We start from the raw sequence: 13,585 nt of genomic DNA, 5'->3' as shown, positions 1-13,585 counted from the left end.
CAGTCCAGAAAGGGGTCAGAAGCGTTGTGACACTCACTGTGTACTTTGTTGCTGAGGAGGGAAACAGCTGGTGAGTGAGATGACACAAAAGAACAGAAGGAGGATTTCATTCCAAAATGGGCTATCCATTTATTTTTTTAAAAGAAAGGAAAAAAAAAACACAAAGTGCCAACTCTAAAAAAAATTATCGCTAGCCACGACAAAAGTGTTACATGTCTAGACTACTAAAAAAGTAAACTATAATCCTGAAATCCAAAAATGGAAGCAAATCTTAGAATATTTTTTGTCAAAAATTTAAGCATTTTGGAATGCAACCCTTCGTACACACAGACACAAAAGACACACACACACTCAACAAAATCCATTTTCTTCTATCAGTCATTTTCCCTTCCCAAGTGCTGCTGTTGTGCGCTGATCAGTTTTACTTCTTTATAATGTACTGCACATGTTTACCCTTCACTCTCTTTTTCCACTGAAGCTGCTACATTAAAAAAATACTTACCAAAATATGGTCCTGTGAGTATATCCTACATGACAACATACACTGGCATTATGACAACGTGTTTTAAAATTTTAATAAAACATGTAATATCTGCATATTTTTGACCTGTAGTGAAAACTGATAAACCCTGAAAAGCTTACAGTAAGATTTAAAAATAAACATTTTAAATATGAAATGCTCTGCTTTGTCTTAAAGAGGGTAAGGGGCACTTAAAAAAGTAGATACATTTTGGTCATGAATTTATTTCTGAATTCAGAATTTGTGCATGATCCTCTTCCATAACACAAAATAGCACGCTAATAATTTAAAGGACCAAATCTATAAGGACAACCTAATTTAATATGATTTTTATTATTTCCAAAGTCTTCTTTAAGCTTATTGAAAACACAGTGCTGAAACTTTTGAAAAAATTATTCACTATCATTAGAATAATACTTCCTAAAATGTCTTTGCACTCTGTTTAGAATGCATGGCTGTTTAAGAGAGGGCAATTTCCTTTTGAGAGTACAAACTGGACTTGTGTTGCCTTACAACTGGTTTTACGTAGTTTTCTCTGAGTCTGCCATATCTTCTTAAGAGATTCTTCATGCACCACTGATGTCCCCAAGTTTAAAATCCCTCCTTGGGAAAACAGGGACGATCTCCTCTTGAATTTAAATGTCTTTCTGTCTCTATCTCTCTCTTTCTTTTATTTGCACCACAGAAATTAGGGATTTGGATTTACACTGGCACAGTAGAACGTAAGGCAATCTGCAGCCCTACAATGCTTAAAGCTTAACCGAGACTCTATGGTAAACCTCTGTCCTACAGTCTGCTTTCAAAAGATTCAAGCAATTAGGCAGCATGGTTTGTGAAGGTTGTTTTTCTGGATAAATTTGGACAAACAACCATGGTAACCTAGAGAAGAAATGCTGGATATTATACATTACCTGAAAACTTCTTTTCTCACACACTCACATACATCCACACACACACACATACAGACAGATACACATAAACTGTAGTGAAAATAAGACATATTTATATCATAATTCCAAGTAAATTAAACTGATTACACAGACACAGATGGTCACTTCATAGTGAAGCACACTACACGGCACAAACAGTAACAAGAACCTAAGCGATTCATGAAATGATGGAAATGTTAATAAGCATATGTGCGTGTGAGTGTATTGAGCTAAAACTCTAGGGCATGTTTGTTCATTGTACCTGCGAGTGACAATGAGTGAGCACAGTCTCACACACCAAAATGCTAAGGACACGACTGTGCTATTATGTATGGTATTTAAAAGCAAACATGGTACCCCTGTGTTGTGCTGAACGTATTTTCATGCACGTATTTGCGTCTAAGAGCAAAGTGTGTGAACTTTACCAGACGTGAAAGTACAGAGCCTTGTGTGTACAGAGAAAAGGGATCAAAGAAGTAAAGGAGAAGAAAGAGATGACAGAGAGAAGGACGAGAAGCAAGTATATGTGTGTTTAGGCTATCCCCAATTTCCTTTCCTTGCCAGATAGATGAAGACATTGTTTATTCCACTATGATGACAAAATATACAGAGAATTTTTACATTCATGAACTTTAAATTTTATATTGAAACAGAAAAAAGTCAGTTTGGAAGATGCTATTTGATCAATGAATATATTGCAATTCTAAGGAAAAAGTGGGGCTGTGTACTTTTGAAGGGTAATTAGTCAATAAAGCTCATTGTGATGAAAGACTATTTGCAATCACCAACATCACCACACGTTCATAAGGTGATGAAGTGATGTTTTAAGAATCCAAACTTGAACAGATTATGGTTCACTGACGGTTTTCCTGACTTCAAACACTCAACTGTGCTATACCGTCCACTTCCCAATGTGCTGAGTCCGACATACGTACTAGACTCCCAGATGGTGACACAAAAGTAATAGAGACAGAGACTCACGCTGCAATGGAGAGGTTTGCAGCAGATAGTGGGCTAACTTCAGCCACTTCCTTGGCTTTCTGCAGGGCAATCTTCTGATTGGCAGCTTCCTCTTCTTCCTGTTCATCCTGCAAATGTGGATTAGAAAATAAATCAAAACCCAAATATGATAAAGGCAGGAAAAATTCACATGACGGAAGCAGAAGAATTTCATTGATTAGAGGAGGATAACTCGTGGTTAATGTGTTAGTGTAAGAAACTGCACTCATATTAGACTGTACTATACCTTGGTCAGTTCCTGTGCGTTGGCCAGATTGTCCACAGCGATGGCCAAGAACACATTCAGCAGAGTGTCTGAACACAGAGTTAAAAGCAATCCAGCATCTGGGAGATTGTTTGTGCAAGAGAATACAAAATGTACATAAAATAATTGGCTAAGCCACTTATATTATAATGTACCTCTTGGCAAGTTGATGTATTGGATTGCAGTGTATCATTATTGCTACAGTATCATCCTTGTTACAGATCCCTTAACAGTGTGTGGTTCGACTTACAGATGACAACACAGGTCAGTGTCAGTATATGCCAGGACAGTGGATTTATCAGAATCTCAATTAGGATTATGACAGTGACATCTCCGTGTTGACAATCACCTTGGTATTATAATCCCAATTCCAGAAAAATTGGGACGTTGTACAAAATGTAGATAAAAACAGAATGCAGTGGTTTGAAAATCTAATAAAACCCATATTTTATTCACAGTATATCAAAGAAAACATCAAATGTTTAACCTGAGAAAATATACAATTTTAATTACTGACAAAATGCTAGCAATCTAGATCATGAACTGTGCCTGACAGAGGTTTAACCTGCGTGGCAAAGAAAGGGACTTCTAGAAGTGTCCCAAGCCCATGCAATGATTGACAGAATGACAGAATTCTGCCTGTTTTTAATTCAGTGCCACCTGAAGGCGAGCATCCATTTCAGGTTTGTCCTGTCCTGTTTGTCCTGCTTTTGTATTTGAACCCTTCGGATTCTGGTTTATTTAATATTCGAAGATTTAATGTATATATTCCTGGTTCTGGTTCTTTTAGTTGTTTTTCTTATTTGTGTTATATTTGTAGTTTCTGGTCTTAGTTTTGACATCTGGTCTTTAGGTTCTGTTTCCATGCCTCTCCTATGTTGCATGTTTTGTCAGCCTTGTCTTCATGTTTGTTTAACTCTTGTCTCCACGTTCGGTGTTCCCTTTCTGTCTCCTTAGTTAGTCTGCTTCCCAGTGTCAAGTGTTATCGTATTTCCTGTTTTATTTTGACAGTCTCTCATCCTGTGTTCTCTGTGTTCAGTTTTGCTTCCCTGTCCTGTTAGGCTGTATTAATTCCAGCGGTGTTCCCTGCTGTTTCCCTTCCTCTCAAGATCCTGTGTGCATTTAGGTTCTCTGTATTCCTCCGCTTGTTGTCACATCATCCCTGTCTGCTATGTGCTTCCCTGTGTTTCCACACAGCGCTACATAACATGTCCCTTGTGCACAGAGATTCCTCTGGATTCTGTATTTCATGATATTATGCACTGCAGATGATCAGATATTCAAAGCACTCAAAATTTTGCATTATTACAGGAAAAGTATTCTAATACTGTTCTGCAATTTGTTGACAGTTTTTTGCAGATTGGTGAACCTCTGCCCATCTTTATTTCTGAGAGACTCTCTCACTCTCTGACATGTTCTTTTTACACCCAATTATGTTACTGACCTGTTGCCAGTGAACCTAACTGGGTGCAAACTCCTTAAGGTGTTTCTTTTTAGGTCACTTTTTCCAGCCTTTTGTTGCCCCATCCCAACTTTTTTGAGACATGTTGCCACCTTCAAATTCAAAACGAGCCAGTATTTTCTTTATAAAGCAGTAAAATGTCCCAGTTTTAACATTTAATATGTTTTCTATGTTATATATGGGTTTGTCCACTGCATCAAAACCTTTGTAGAACTGAGATTGTACATAATATCACTCTGTAGCTGAAGATGAAGAGCTGACTCTGCCCTCAGTCCAGCATGAATAAAAGAAGCATGACTATTTCTCAGAGATTGTTCTTTTTCTTACACGTTCTCACTTTGATCTTTTGTCAGCCGTGCCGAAGAACAGGTTGTCAGTGAATAAAACAGTAAATACAACACTGACTGAAGCTCTGGCAAGTGACCATTGGAGAGCGCCTGGCCCCTGCAGTGAATTGAGCTTCTCAGGCAGACCATCATGCAGGTTGTTTGTCGGATGGTTTCTGTGCAATGTCTCAATGTCTCGATGCAAGACTAATTGCTTCAATGTCGATATGCCAAAAAAAAAGATTAAAGGAAGTCAGGCTAAGAAAAAAAGTAGCACTTCTATTCAGAGTAACCGCAACTACAAAACAACAGCAAACAGCAATAGGTAGAAAGAAGCATTCTAACTATTCCACTTTTTAGGCTGTCCTAAAGAAAACTGTAAAAAAAAATAAAAATCTGCATTTAACCTTTGTATGACTTTTTACTGAGAGTAAAGTAAAAATGTGTAAAACACATCTACAAATGTCTCCACTCTAAATATCTGAGAGCTGCGCATGCATGTAGGCTTATCTGCAATGTCACTGTCAAGGGATACAGTTGCCAAAAAGCGTGAGTACAATGAAGAAGACGGAGAAGGCCATGCCCTTGTTGACTCCACCCTGAGATTTGATGCCATCATACATCACCATATTCCAGTCCTCGCCGGTCAGGATCTGGCAAACATACACAAATATTCAGACGATGCTATGACGAGCACTCTCACATCCACATATTTGCTCAAAATGCTATAATCAAAGAACAGACTCTTTTCTACACACTACTTAAATATTTGAACATGTTTTAGCAGAATTATGCTCCCACCTAATAATCTTTAAGGGTTCTAGAGTAGCATTTTACATTTTATATCACTTCCTCGTGCGCAAATCCTCTTTAGTCCTTTCAGCGTTTAGCTTTAATCCAGCTTTGTCTTCTATTTTGCGGCTTTTTCTCCCTCCACTAGCCTCTCCTTCCCCTTTTCTCCTTTTACAGTACATCGCTCTCCTCTGCTTACCTGGAACACCGTCATTATTGCTGCGGGAAATGTATCGAAGTTGGTTGGAGGGGTGCCACTTTCAAAATTAAACCTAGCAGTGAAAGAATGAAAAAATATATATATAATAGGAGCTGAGAAAACAGTGAGCATAGAGAGAACGACTGAGAGAGCCAGAGGCAAGCACAACAAATGTTTGTCTGAAAAACCAGCGCTCTGAAAAACTGCCTTAGGTCAACTGGCAATTAGCAAAAACCAATAGGTTAGCAGAAAATTAAATCATGGCTGTTAAAGGGGAAGGAGAGAGACACTGACTGTCCTCCGAAGAGCTGCATGCCCAGCAGCGCAAAGACGACTATGAAGAGGAAGAGCAGGAAGAGCAAGCTGATGATGGACTTCATGGAATTGAGCAGAGACACGACGAGGTTACGCAAAGACGCCCAGTACCTGGGAAACAGACACATGGAAATGATGATAATACCATGTCCTTTATTTTAATGTATAATCATTACTGTATTACAAGTGACTCACTTGGTGACTTTGAAGATCCTCAATAACCTGAGAGCTCGTAGCACACTGATGCCAAACGATGTGCCCGGTTGGATGATGGACCAAAGGACTTCAAATATGCTACCACATATCACCTAATATAAATGTAAACATATGCAATTATACATAGGTATTTATTATACTGAGCAAATAATCTACAGACATCAGCATGCAGTATGGCACATTTGTGTTTGTGTAAAGTCTATAGCAGAGGTTTTTTTCATGTATTGTTTTCATCCCACAGGTGTAAAGTCCGTCTATAGACCCACTTATGAGTTTGTACATTGTGTTATTTTTTATTGGGTGTGGACCCAAGCTGAGAGGGGCTCACAATGCAGTCGAAGCAGTTGAAGGAGGAGTTGAGGTAGGCCTGTCTGCCCAGGCCGTACAGTTTTACAAACATCTCTGTCAAGAATATTCCCAGGAAGATGAATTCGGCAAAATCTGCACAGAGGGAAGAACACAAAAAGAGACGAGGGTGAAAACCTGAGCGAGTCTCTGTGTGTGTATTTGTCCCAGAACCATTTTTGAAAAAGACTTAGTCTGCATGAGAGGAAAACTGTGTGTGCTTGGATGCGCTTGTGTTAAACGACTGGGTCAGCTCTTTCATGGATTTAGCCACATTAATGAAGAATTTGCTCACCCACTCCTTTTCCAATAATCTGTGATGAAAGTATTTGTGCATTTGCGGAGATAATCGGCCCATACTTGCACTAAGTATGCAAGCATTCACCTCCTACTCACATAGAAAATCTGAAAGTGGTTCAGGCTGGTCGTAGTGCACAACAGCCACACACAGCGTGTTGAGGCCCACCAAACACAGCACGGTCCAGTAGAAGCCCTGGGACTTAACAACGTGACGGATAAAGAAGCGAAACCGCCGCTCCCGACGCTTGAAAGTCGATCCCTCCAGCTTGGAGCTCTTCAAGCTGGCACGAGCAAACGGTGAACCTACCATTCAAAAAGGATAAATGAGGCACATCGTGTATCAACAGCTGCACTGTGACATAAATGAAAAGAAGTCAATGAGTGACCAAAAAGGCGACACAATCACTGGCACTAAAATGCTTTTGCCTGTATTTTTTTTAATACAGGCAAAAGATCCCATCCCATTATTTCTGTAACTTATTAGGAGAGTAAAATAATGCATTATTCTTTTATAGTGGACAGTTACCAAAGTAGAGTCAACTATATCGATGGAAATCCTATTTGCTGGAACACTACAATTCAATCAACCTTTCGGCACTGAATCTGCTTTTTAAGTACAAATTGATGTATAATTCACTTAAAGGTAGCACATGATCAAAGCTGTCTTATCAATTTTGAATTTCTAGGTTGCACCATGTCCATTATTGCTCTAAAGAATGAAGAAAAAAAGTTTGCTTTCAGAATCTTAGAGAAGTGCCTAGAATGACTGTGCTGAAAAAATGGTTTGAGCAGAGAAACGGGAATGAGATAACAAGGGCAAGTTAAAGATAGGGGAAAAAAAGATGAGGGGCTCGAGGACAGTGAAAATGTAACATTAGGAGTGCAGAGCAGCAGAGAGGGAGAAAGGAGAGGGAAGGGCAGGAGAGGGATGGAGAGGAGGGTCAGGTAATGCTGATATGCAAGATAAGATAGCATCTCTGTGTACCTGCAATTTGCCTTTGACTGTGGGTCTGTTTCTCCTGTGTGCTACTCTTAATGTGGGGATATAAATCCCTTTTTACAGTCATAATGGGAAATAAGTGTGTTTTAAAGCAAGATTATCATGAAGTTAGGTTTAGGTTAAGAGCTGTGGTAGAAATGTGTAGGGTTTGGGAGCTTTTGCAGAAAAAAAACAAAACAAGTAAATGCAGTGTTCTCTGAGGGGATGTAAAATGGCTTTGTTGTGTGTGTGTGTGTGTGTGTGTGTGTGTGTGTGTGTGTGTGTTAGTGTGGTAGACAGACAGAGAGAAACACAACACATCTTACCTACTCCCAGGTCTCCCTCCCCTTCCTCTGAATTTAGAAGCTCAGCTTTGCTTTTGTGGTTCTTTGTGGCTCTCCTACGAGAACCTGTTATACAGTACAAATATATTTATACATTTACCCACAACACAACAGTTCAGCTATTCATTTATGCATATTTATATGTTACATTCGAAAAGAAAAAGGAAATTGATACCATCATATTCATTTTCATTCTCATCATCCGCCAAGATGACCTCTTCTACAAAACACACAAGCAAAAATGGGATATATTATACATTTATGTGTAAGTTCCACAACATCTTCATACATCTTTTTAAATCATAGTCTCTGTTTCACTCATTAGTCCCTCTTTTGTTTTTTTAGCTTCTGTGTTTTTATGTAAAATTTGTCTTTTCAGGAAGATCAAAGCTCTGTCCCCTCTATCCGCCCCTTTAGTCGCTTTGACCCTCCTTTTCTCTTATTTTCTCTCACATTTCCTGCCTTCAACAGATAGATACCAGGCCGGAGAGGTGGACAAAACTCTCTATCCAAGGGTCTGTAATCTGTAAGATATTCAAGATATAATATGTGTTATAAGTTCCATTAAATTTGTGTCACTGCTTTACTGGATATGTGTTATGTTAAAGGTAAATGACATTGAAAAAAATGGCAAAAAGAATTTAGATACCATCCCCATACAGCATGTCTTTTACAATATAATGAACAAACCTCCCACCTCAAAACACTTAATTTCTCGGCTTGTTAACCTTTTTTCTTCGGCAGCCCCCTCTTGCCATATTAAAGAGGCTTGGACAAGGGACATTGGTTTGGTTATCACTGACGATTTATGGGCTGAAGTGTTAAGCCGGATAAAACTATGCTCTGTTAACGTCCGGCTTCAGTTAATTCAATTTAAGGTTGTCCATAGACTGCACTATTCCAAAACCAAATTGAACAAGATTTTTCCTAACGTTTCCCCCAAATGTGATAAATGTAAACTTGTGGACGGTACTCTTGGCCATCTTTTTTGGTCCTGTTCTACACTTACAGCCTTTTGGACTAGTATTTTTAGTTTCTATAGCATTGTTTACGATAGGCAACTGTATCCTGACTGTCTTATGGTGATCCTGGGCTGCTCCAGCGACTCCTTGGCACTTCCCTTTGCTGTTCAACAGGCCCTCATGTTTGGTATGGTGATTGCCAAACGTCTGATTCTGGGGGAGTGGAAATCCGCCTCCCCTCCCTGCTTCAAGAGGTGGCTCGAGGAGATGGTCTCCTGTTTATACTTGGAAGAAATTCGGTTCTCTACGTCTGATTCCATGGAGAAGTTCAGGAAGATATGGGGGCCCTTTATAGACCACATTAAGAAGGACAGTTCACGCCCTGGGTCCTGACCATGTTGTTTAAACTGCTTTCATTCTGAGCTGTTGCCCATAACTGTTATTGCATAATTGTTATCGGCTCCTCCTAGCGATCTTTGGATTTGATCTTGTGGATTGGACTCACTGGATTGTGAGTTGTTTGACATGTATACCAGTTGCTTTTTTTCTTCTTCTCTGCTGTTCTTAATAAGTGCTGGCTGTGTACCCTGTTGTGGGGTTTGTTGCTCTGTTTTTTGTTTGTTTGTTTGTTTGTTTGTTCCTGTGTTTTGTTTTTGATTTTGTTTTGTTGTTATTGTCTTTATTGTCTGTGTTCCTCTGTCCCGCTGTTTGTGAATGTGTAAAATTTTTGAAACTTGCATAAATAAATACATTAAAAAAAAAAAAAAATGGCAAAAAGAAAGCACATGCATATAGAGCAGCTGCAATGGGAAACTTTTGAATAAGAGCAAACCAAAACTTGTCAGTGCTAAGGTGTCAGTGTGTATTCAGCTATAACTATAGAATACAATGTAATATGGATCCTTCTTCCCTGAATAACAACTGTTGTGCAAGTGATTGTGATAATGTCATCTCTGTGATTATAACTCATGTTTACTGTGGCTGCTTTTATGATAAAATCCACAAAAAGGGATTTTTGGCCTCATTTTTTAAGTGTTTACTTAAAAAGTGATGGTTTACTTTCATTCCAGCATCACACAAGCTGGTCTTCAAAATTACAGCTGAATATATATTAAGTCTTCTGAATTTCCAGTGGTTTGAATGTTAATATCTAAGCAGAAATTTGCTGTGACATCTGACATGTATTACAGTGTAATACATGTATTAATACATGTATTACAGTGTAATACATGTCAGATGTTTTTATATGGTCAAATGTTGCCAGGCATGCACTCAGTCATACATACCAGCTTTACAGATCCACTCCAGGTAACCGTTAAGTTCCCTTTCAATCTGCTGCTGTCTTCGGAGCTTCAGAAACTCACTCCTGTTCTCCACACGCTCTCTCTCTTTGGCGAACTCGCTGCAGACACACACATGACACAAGTATATACCCTGCACATCACATCGAATGTGTGACATCATTTGATATCAACATTCATCACCTGAGACCTCTGTAAAGCACGTTGGGACTGTTTCTTTTTATATATTTACACATGCACATAAACTCACCCCGACAACACACCCAGCACCAGGTTGAGCATAAAGAAAGAGCCGATGATGATGAGGGGGATGAAGTACATCCAGTTCCATGCACTCCCTGAGGCATCGTTGCTCTGGAAACACACGTGAGGACACACACGCGCACACACACACAAACATAATTAATCAGTAATCAATGTTTTGCTCTTTACTTGAGTATTTGATACAAAGTGAATTAAAAGAAACCAGTTAATGTTAGATAATGGTTTATAAATGTGAGCTTTGGGAAGTTTAACAAAGGTTAATATTAATAAGACGAACTTTTCAATTAATTTGAATCAAAGGTTGAATTTTTTTTTTTTAAATGACCCTTTTTCATTCATTGAAATCAGCAAAGTGGGTACACCTGAAAAACTGAGCAGCTGTAGCTATATATACATTTTGATTTGCTGAAAGCTGAAGGCATCAAAATTCATTCTCTACCTCCCTGCTTTGTCACATAGAGGTACGTTCATGTACATATATATGCACCACCACCAAGTTAAAGATATAATACGCTTTATATAGCCTAATTAAAAATAACCTACTGCTATCCTAGTGACTTATTCTTTGACGTTGTCATTAAAGAGTGGAAACAATGTGCTTTAAACTGCTGTCTACGACTTATGGAAACATAAACAAAAGCAGGCATGACATGATTTTGCTTTAAGTCATCTCAGTAAGTAAATGCGTATCTGCCACTCTATTTAGCTGCTCCGACAGAGTAAATAATGTATAACAAATGCTTTGCTCTCTCACTCTCGGTCCCTACCATCCTCCCTTACAGACCATTCTTTCATTATCATTCTTTATTCAGTTCTTATTGTTTTGTCTCTCCTCCTCCTATGGAACCCCTTAAGAACGCCCTCCATCTGCCTTTTCATCACTCCCTTATCTATCTCAATGCTAGTTTAACCTTTTCTTCATTCCTTTCTCCATAGCCATCTCCTCACTGTCACTGAACAACCTTTACAGTGATTTTATCAATCCCAACTTGAGACCCGGGCTTTTCTTTTCTGTTTCGAGCTCTCTTTCTCATAGCCTCCCTCCCTTTTCCTTCCCGTCTCCTCCATCTTTCCTTCTTCCTGCATGTAAGCCGGCATCGCCGCTGTGTACCCAATGTACCGCAGACCCTTTTTCTACCATTAAACTTTTATTGCTCCCCTCCCGAGCAGCTGCAAGAATAACTTGGGCTGAACAGGCCTTTTTAAATATAGAGCAGCACCGGGAAGGAGGGACAGAAGGAGAGAGACACAGAGGGAGAGGGACAGAACGCAGGAAGACAAGCAGGAATAAGGGGAGAAAGGGAAGGACAGAGGGAGAAAGGTAAAAGAACTGGGTGGACGGAGAGGGAAAGGAGATGGGAAAAACAGATGACTACAGTAACAGTCAAAGACCCTCATCTGCCTCTGGTCTCCACGGCAACCGTTGCCCCTGACAGCAGGGAACAATTCAGTCTTGGACATGAGTGATGGCATTGTTGGTACTCATTTAATAGGTAGATAAGCAGTTTGCACAGGTGAAATTGTTGAAGGTTTTAACAGTCTAATTTTTGTACTTGATTAGAGAACGCACTCTCAAATGGCTTTGAGTGAAAATACTCCTGTTAAGGGTTAGGGTTGTTAACAGGAGTTTGTTTAAAAATAAGTCTGACAAGCATGAAAGCTAACCTAAGGTGCACTTCATTAGATCTTTTTGTTTGCTGTTTTGTTATAGATATTTTAGCTAATGTGAAGGTTTAAACAGCCACAAAATATGACAGAAATATTTTTTTCCCATGATCACCAGATAGCAAAATAAACTGATACTGTATTTTTCTTCTAAGATGAATTAACAGGCAAACATGATAAGAGCAGGTTTGTGGAATTTTAGCATGCTGTAGCATTTTTTTTCTCTTTTATTTTTGCCTTGCTAGATTTAACACCTTTACATAGACATCCTCTGCTTTCCTGGGTGCACTGGTGTGGCCAAAACGTTGGTCACTGAATGTGTACTAGTGTTGCAAATGCTGTTCAGCTTGACATACATAGTAGAGCAGGTCAGTCCAGCCCTCCATGGTGATACACTGGAAAACGGTGAGAATAGCAAACAGGATGTTGTCAAACTGGGTGATGCCGTAGTTTGGTCCCAGCCAGTACTCTCTACAAACGGTGTCCTCTGGACACAGCCGAGATGGAAGCTCTACCCCACATGGAAACTCTACCCGGATCTCTTCTAAACATGCGTAAAAGTGGGATAAAACAAGTATGAGCAATCAAATTCCATGTACGCGCAAATGTATTTAGTAATTTTAAATCCCTCTTGAGGAAACGTCAAATACTTCAGATGTTGAATGAGGCTACATCTGCAGAAACTGCACAGTATACCAAAAATGTACTATTTTAAGTTCTAATTTTAGCATTGCAACTATTTAAAGTCTGCCTCAGCGTGAACAGGTGCACTCTTCTCTGAGGAAAACTTGGAGCAACTTAATCCCGACTGAATTATTGCCAAAGTGTAAACACAAAATCCTTTACTTGTTATGTTGTCGAAGCAGGTTTTGTGGAATTTGCCCATGTAGAACTCGAGGCCGATGATGGCGAACATGAGGATGGCAAAGAAGAGCAGCAGGCCAATTTGCAGCAGAGGAATCATGGCCTTCATGATTGATTTGAGCACCACCTGTAAGCCTAAAGCACACAGGTATAGAGTATTAAGATTTTATGAAGAATCATTTTATACATTTCATTTTAGTCTATCCGCTGTCTTTATCCTAAAACTAATTTCAATTAGTGTGCAGTTAAGCTACCTTTCTGTAAAGAAATACTTGAATATCCTAATTACACATTTATACCCAATCATTAAACTTTTACATGTTAAGCTGAAGTGAAATAAACCATAAACATATATATTGTAGCACCTACTGGTATGATGCTCTAATTGGCTTTTCATAGAAACCCAAGTGACTTTTATGATGAGTAAGCCCTGGTATGCCTGTTCAAGCCCATAGTGGAGAACAGGCTATTAATAACACTGCTGTGGCAGTAGTGCTGGAACATTACTGCCACTATAACATTTAAAAAATGAGCAGAG

General features: G+C 39.1%; 1 protein-coding gene across 8 annotated transcripts in view; it reads right to left on the bottom strand.

The window, feature by feature from the left end:
• Positions 1 to 13,585, bottom strand: part of cacna1aa (calcium channel, voltage-dependent, P/Q type, alpha 1A subunit, a) — an 86,415-nt gene that overhangs the window by 43,021 nt on the left and 29,809 nt on the right. For 7 of the 8 annotated variants that reach the window (XM_084926269.1, XM_084926262.1, XM_084926268.1 and 4 more), the window contains exons 5-19: positions 13,030 to 13,182; positions 12,540 to 12,727; positions 10,505 to 10,608; positions 10,240 to 10,355; positions 8,167 to 8,211; positions 7,974 to 8,057; positions 6,765 to 6,971; positions 6,352 to 6,464; positions 6,003 to 6,115; positions 5,787 to 5,918; positions 5,493 to 5,565; positions 5,037 to 5,154; positions 2,696 to 2,763; positions 2,431 to 2,537; positions 1 to 51 (exon numbers count right to left, since the gene is read on the bottom strand). In XM_084926269.1, the coding sequence (XP_084782395.1) occupies positions 1 to 51; positions 2,431 to 2,537; positions 2,696 to 2,763; positions 5,037 to 5,154; positions 5,493 to 5,565; positions 5,787 to 5,918; positions 6,003 to 6,115; positions 6,352 to 6,464; positions 6,765 to 6,971; positions 7,974 to 8,057; positions 8,167 to 8,211; positions 10,240 to 10,355; positions 10,505 to 10,608; positions 12,540 to 12,727; positions 13,030 to 13,182 (1,672 nt within the window). The remainder of the gene's footprint in view (positions 52 to 2,430; positions 2,538 to 2,695; positions 2,764 to 5,036; positions 5,155 to 5,492; positions 5,566 to 5,786; positions 5,919 to 6,002; positions 6,116 to 6,351; positions 6,465 to 6,764; positions 6,972 to 7,973; positions 8,058 to 8,166; positions 8,212 to 10,239; positions 10,356 to 10,504; positions 10,609 to 12,539; positions 12,728 to 13,029; positions 13,183 to 13,585) is intronic. The other variant, XM_084926267.1, reaches the window with a different exon arrangement.

Source organism: Perissodus microlepis, chromosome 4, assembly GCF_051167445.1.
Source record: "Perissodus microlepis isolate ML-2025 ecotype Zambia chromosome 4, ASM5116744v1, whole genome shotgun sequence".
Lineage (NCBI taxonomy): Eukaryota > Metazoa > Chordata > Actinopteri > Cichliformes > Cichlidae > Perissodus > Perissodus microlepis.
The sequence above is the reverse complement of the archived record's forward strand: the minus strand, read 5'-3'. Positions and strand labels throughout refer to the sequence as shown.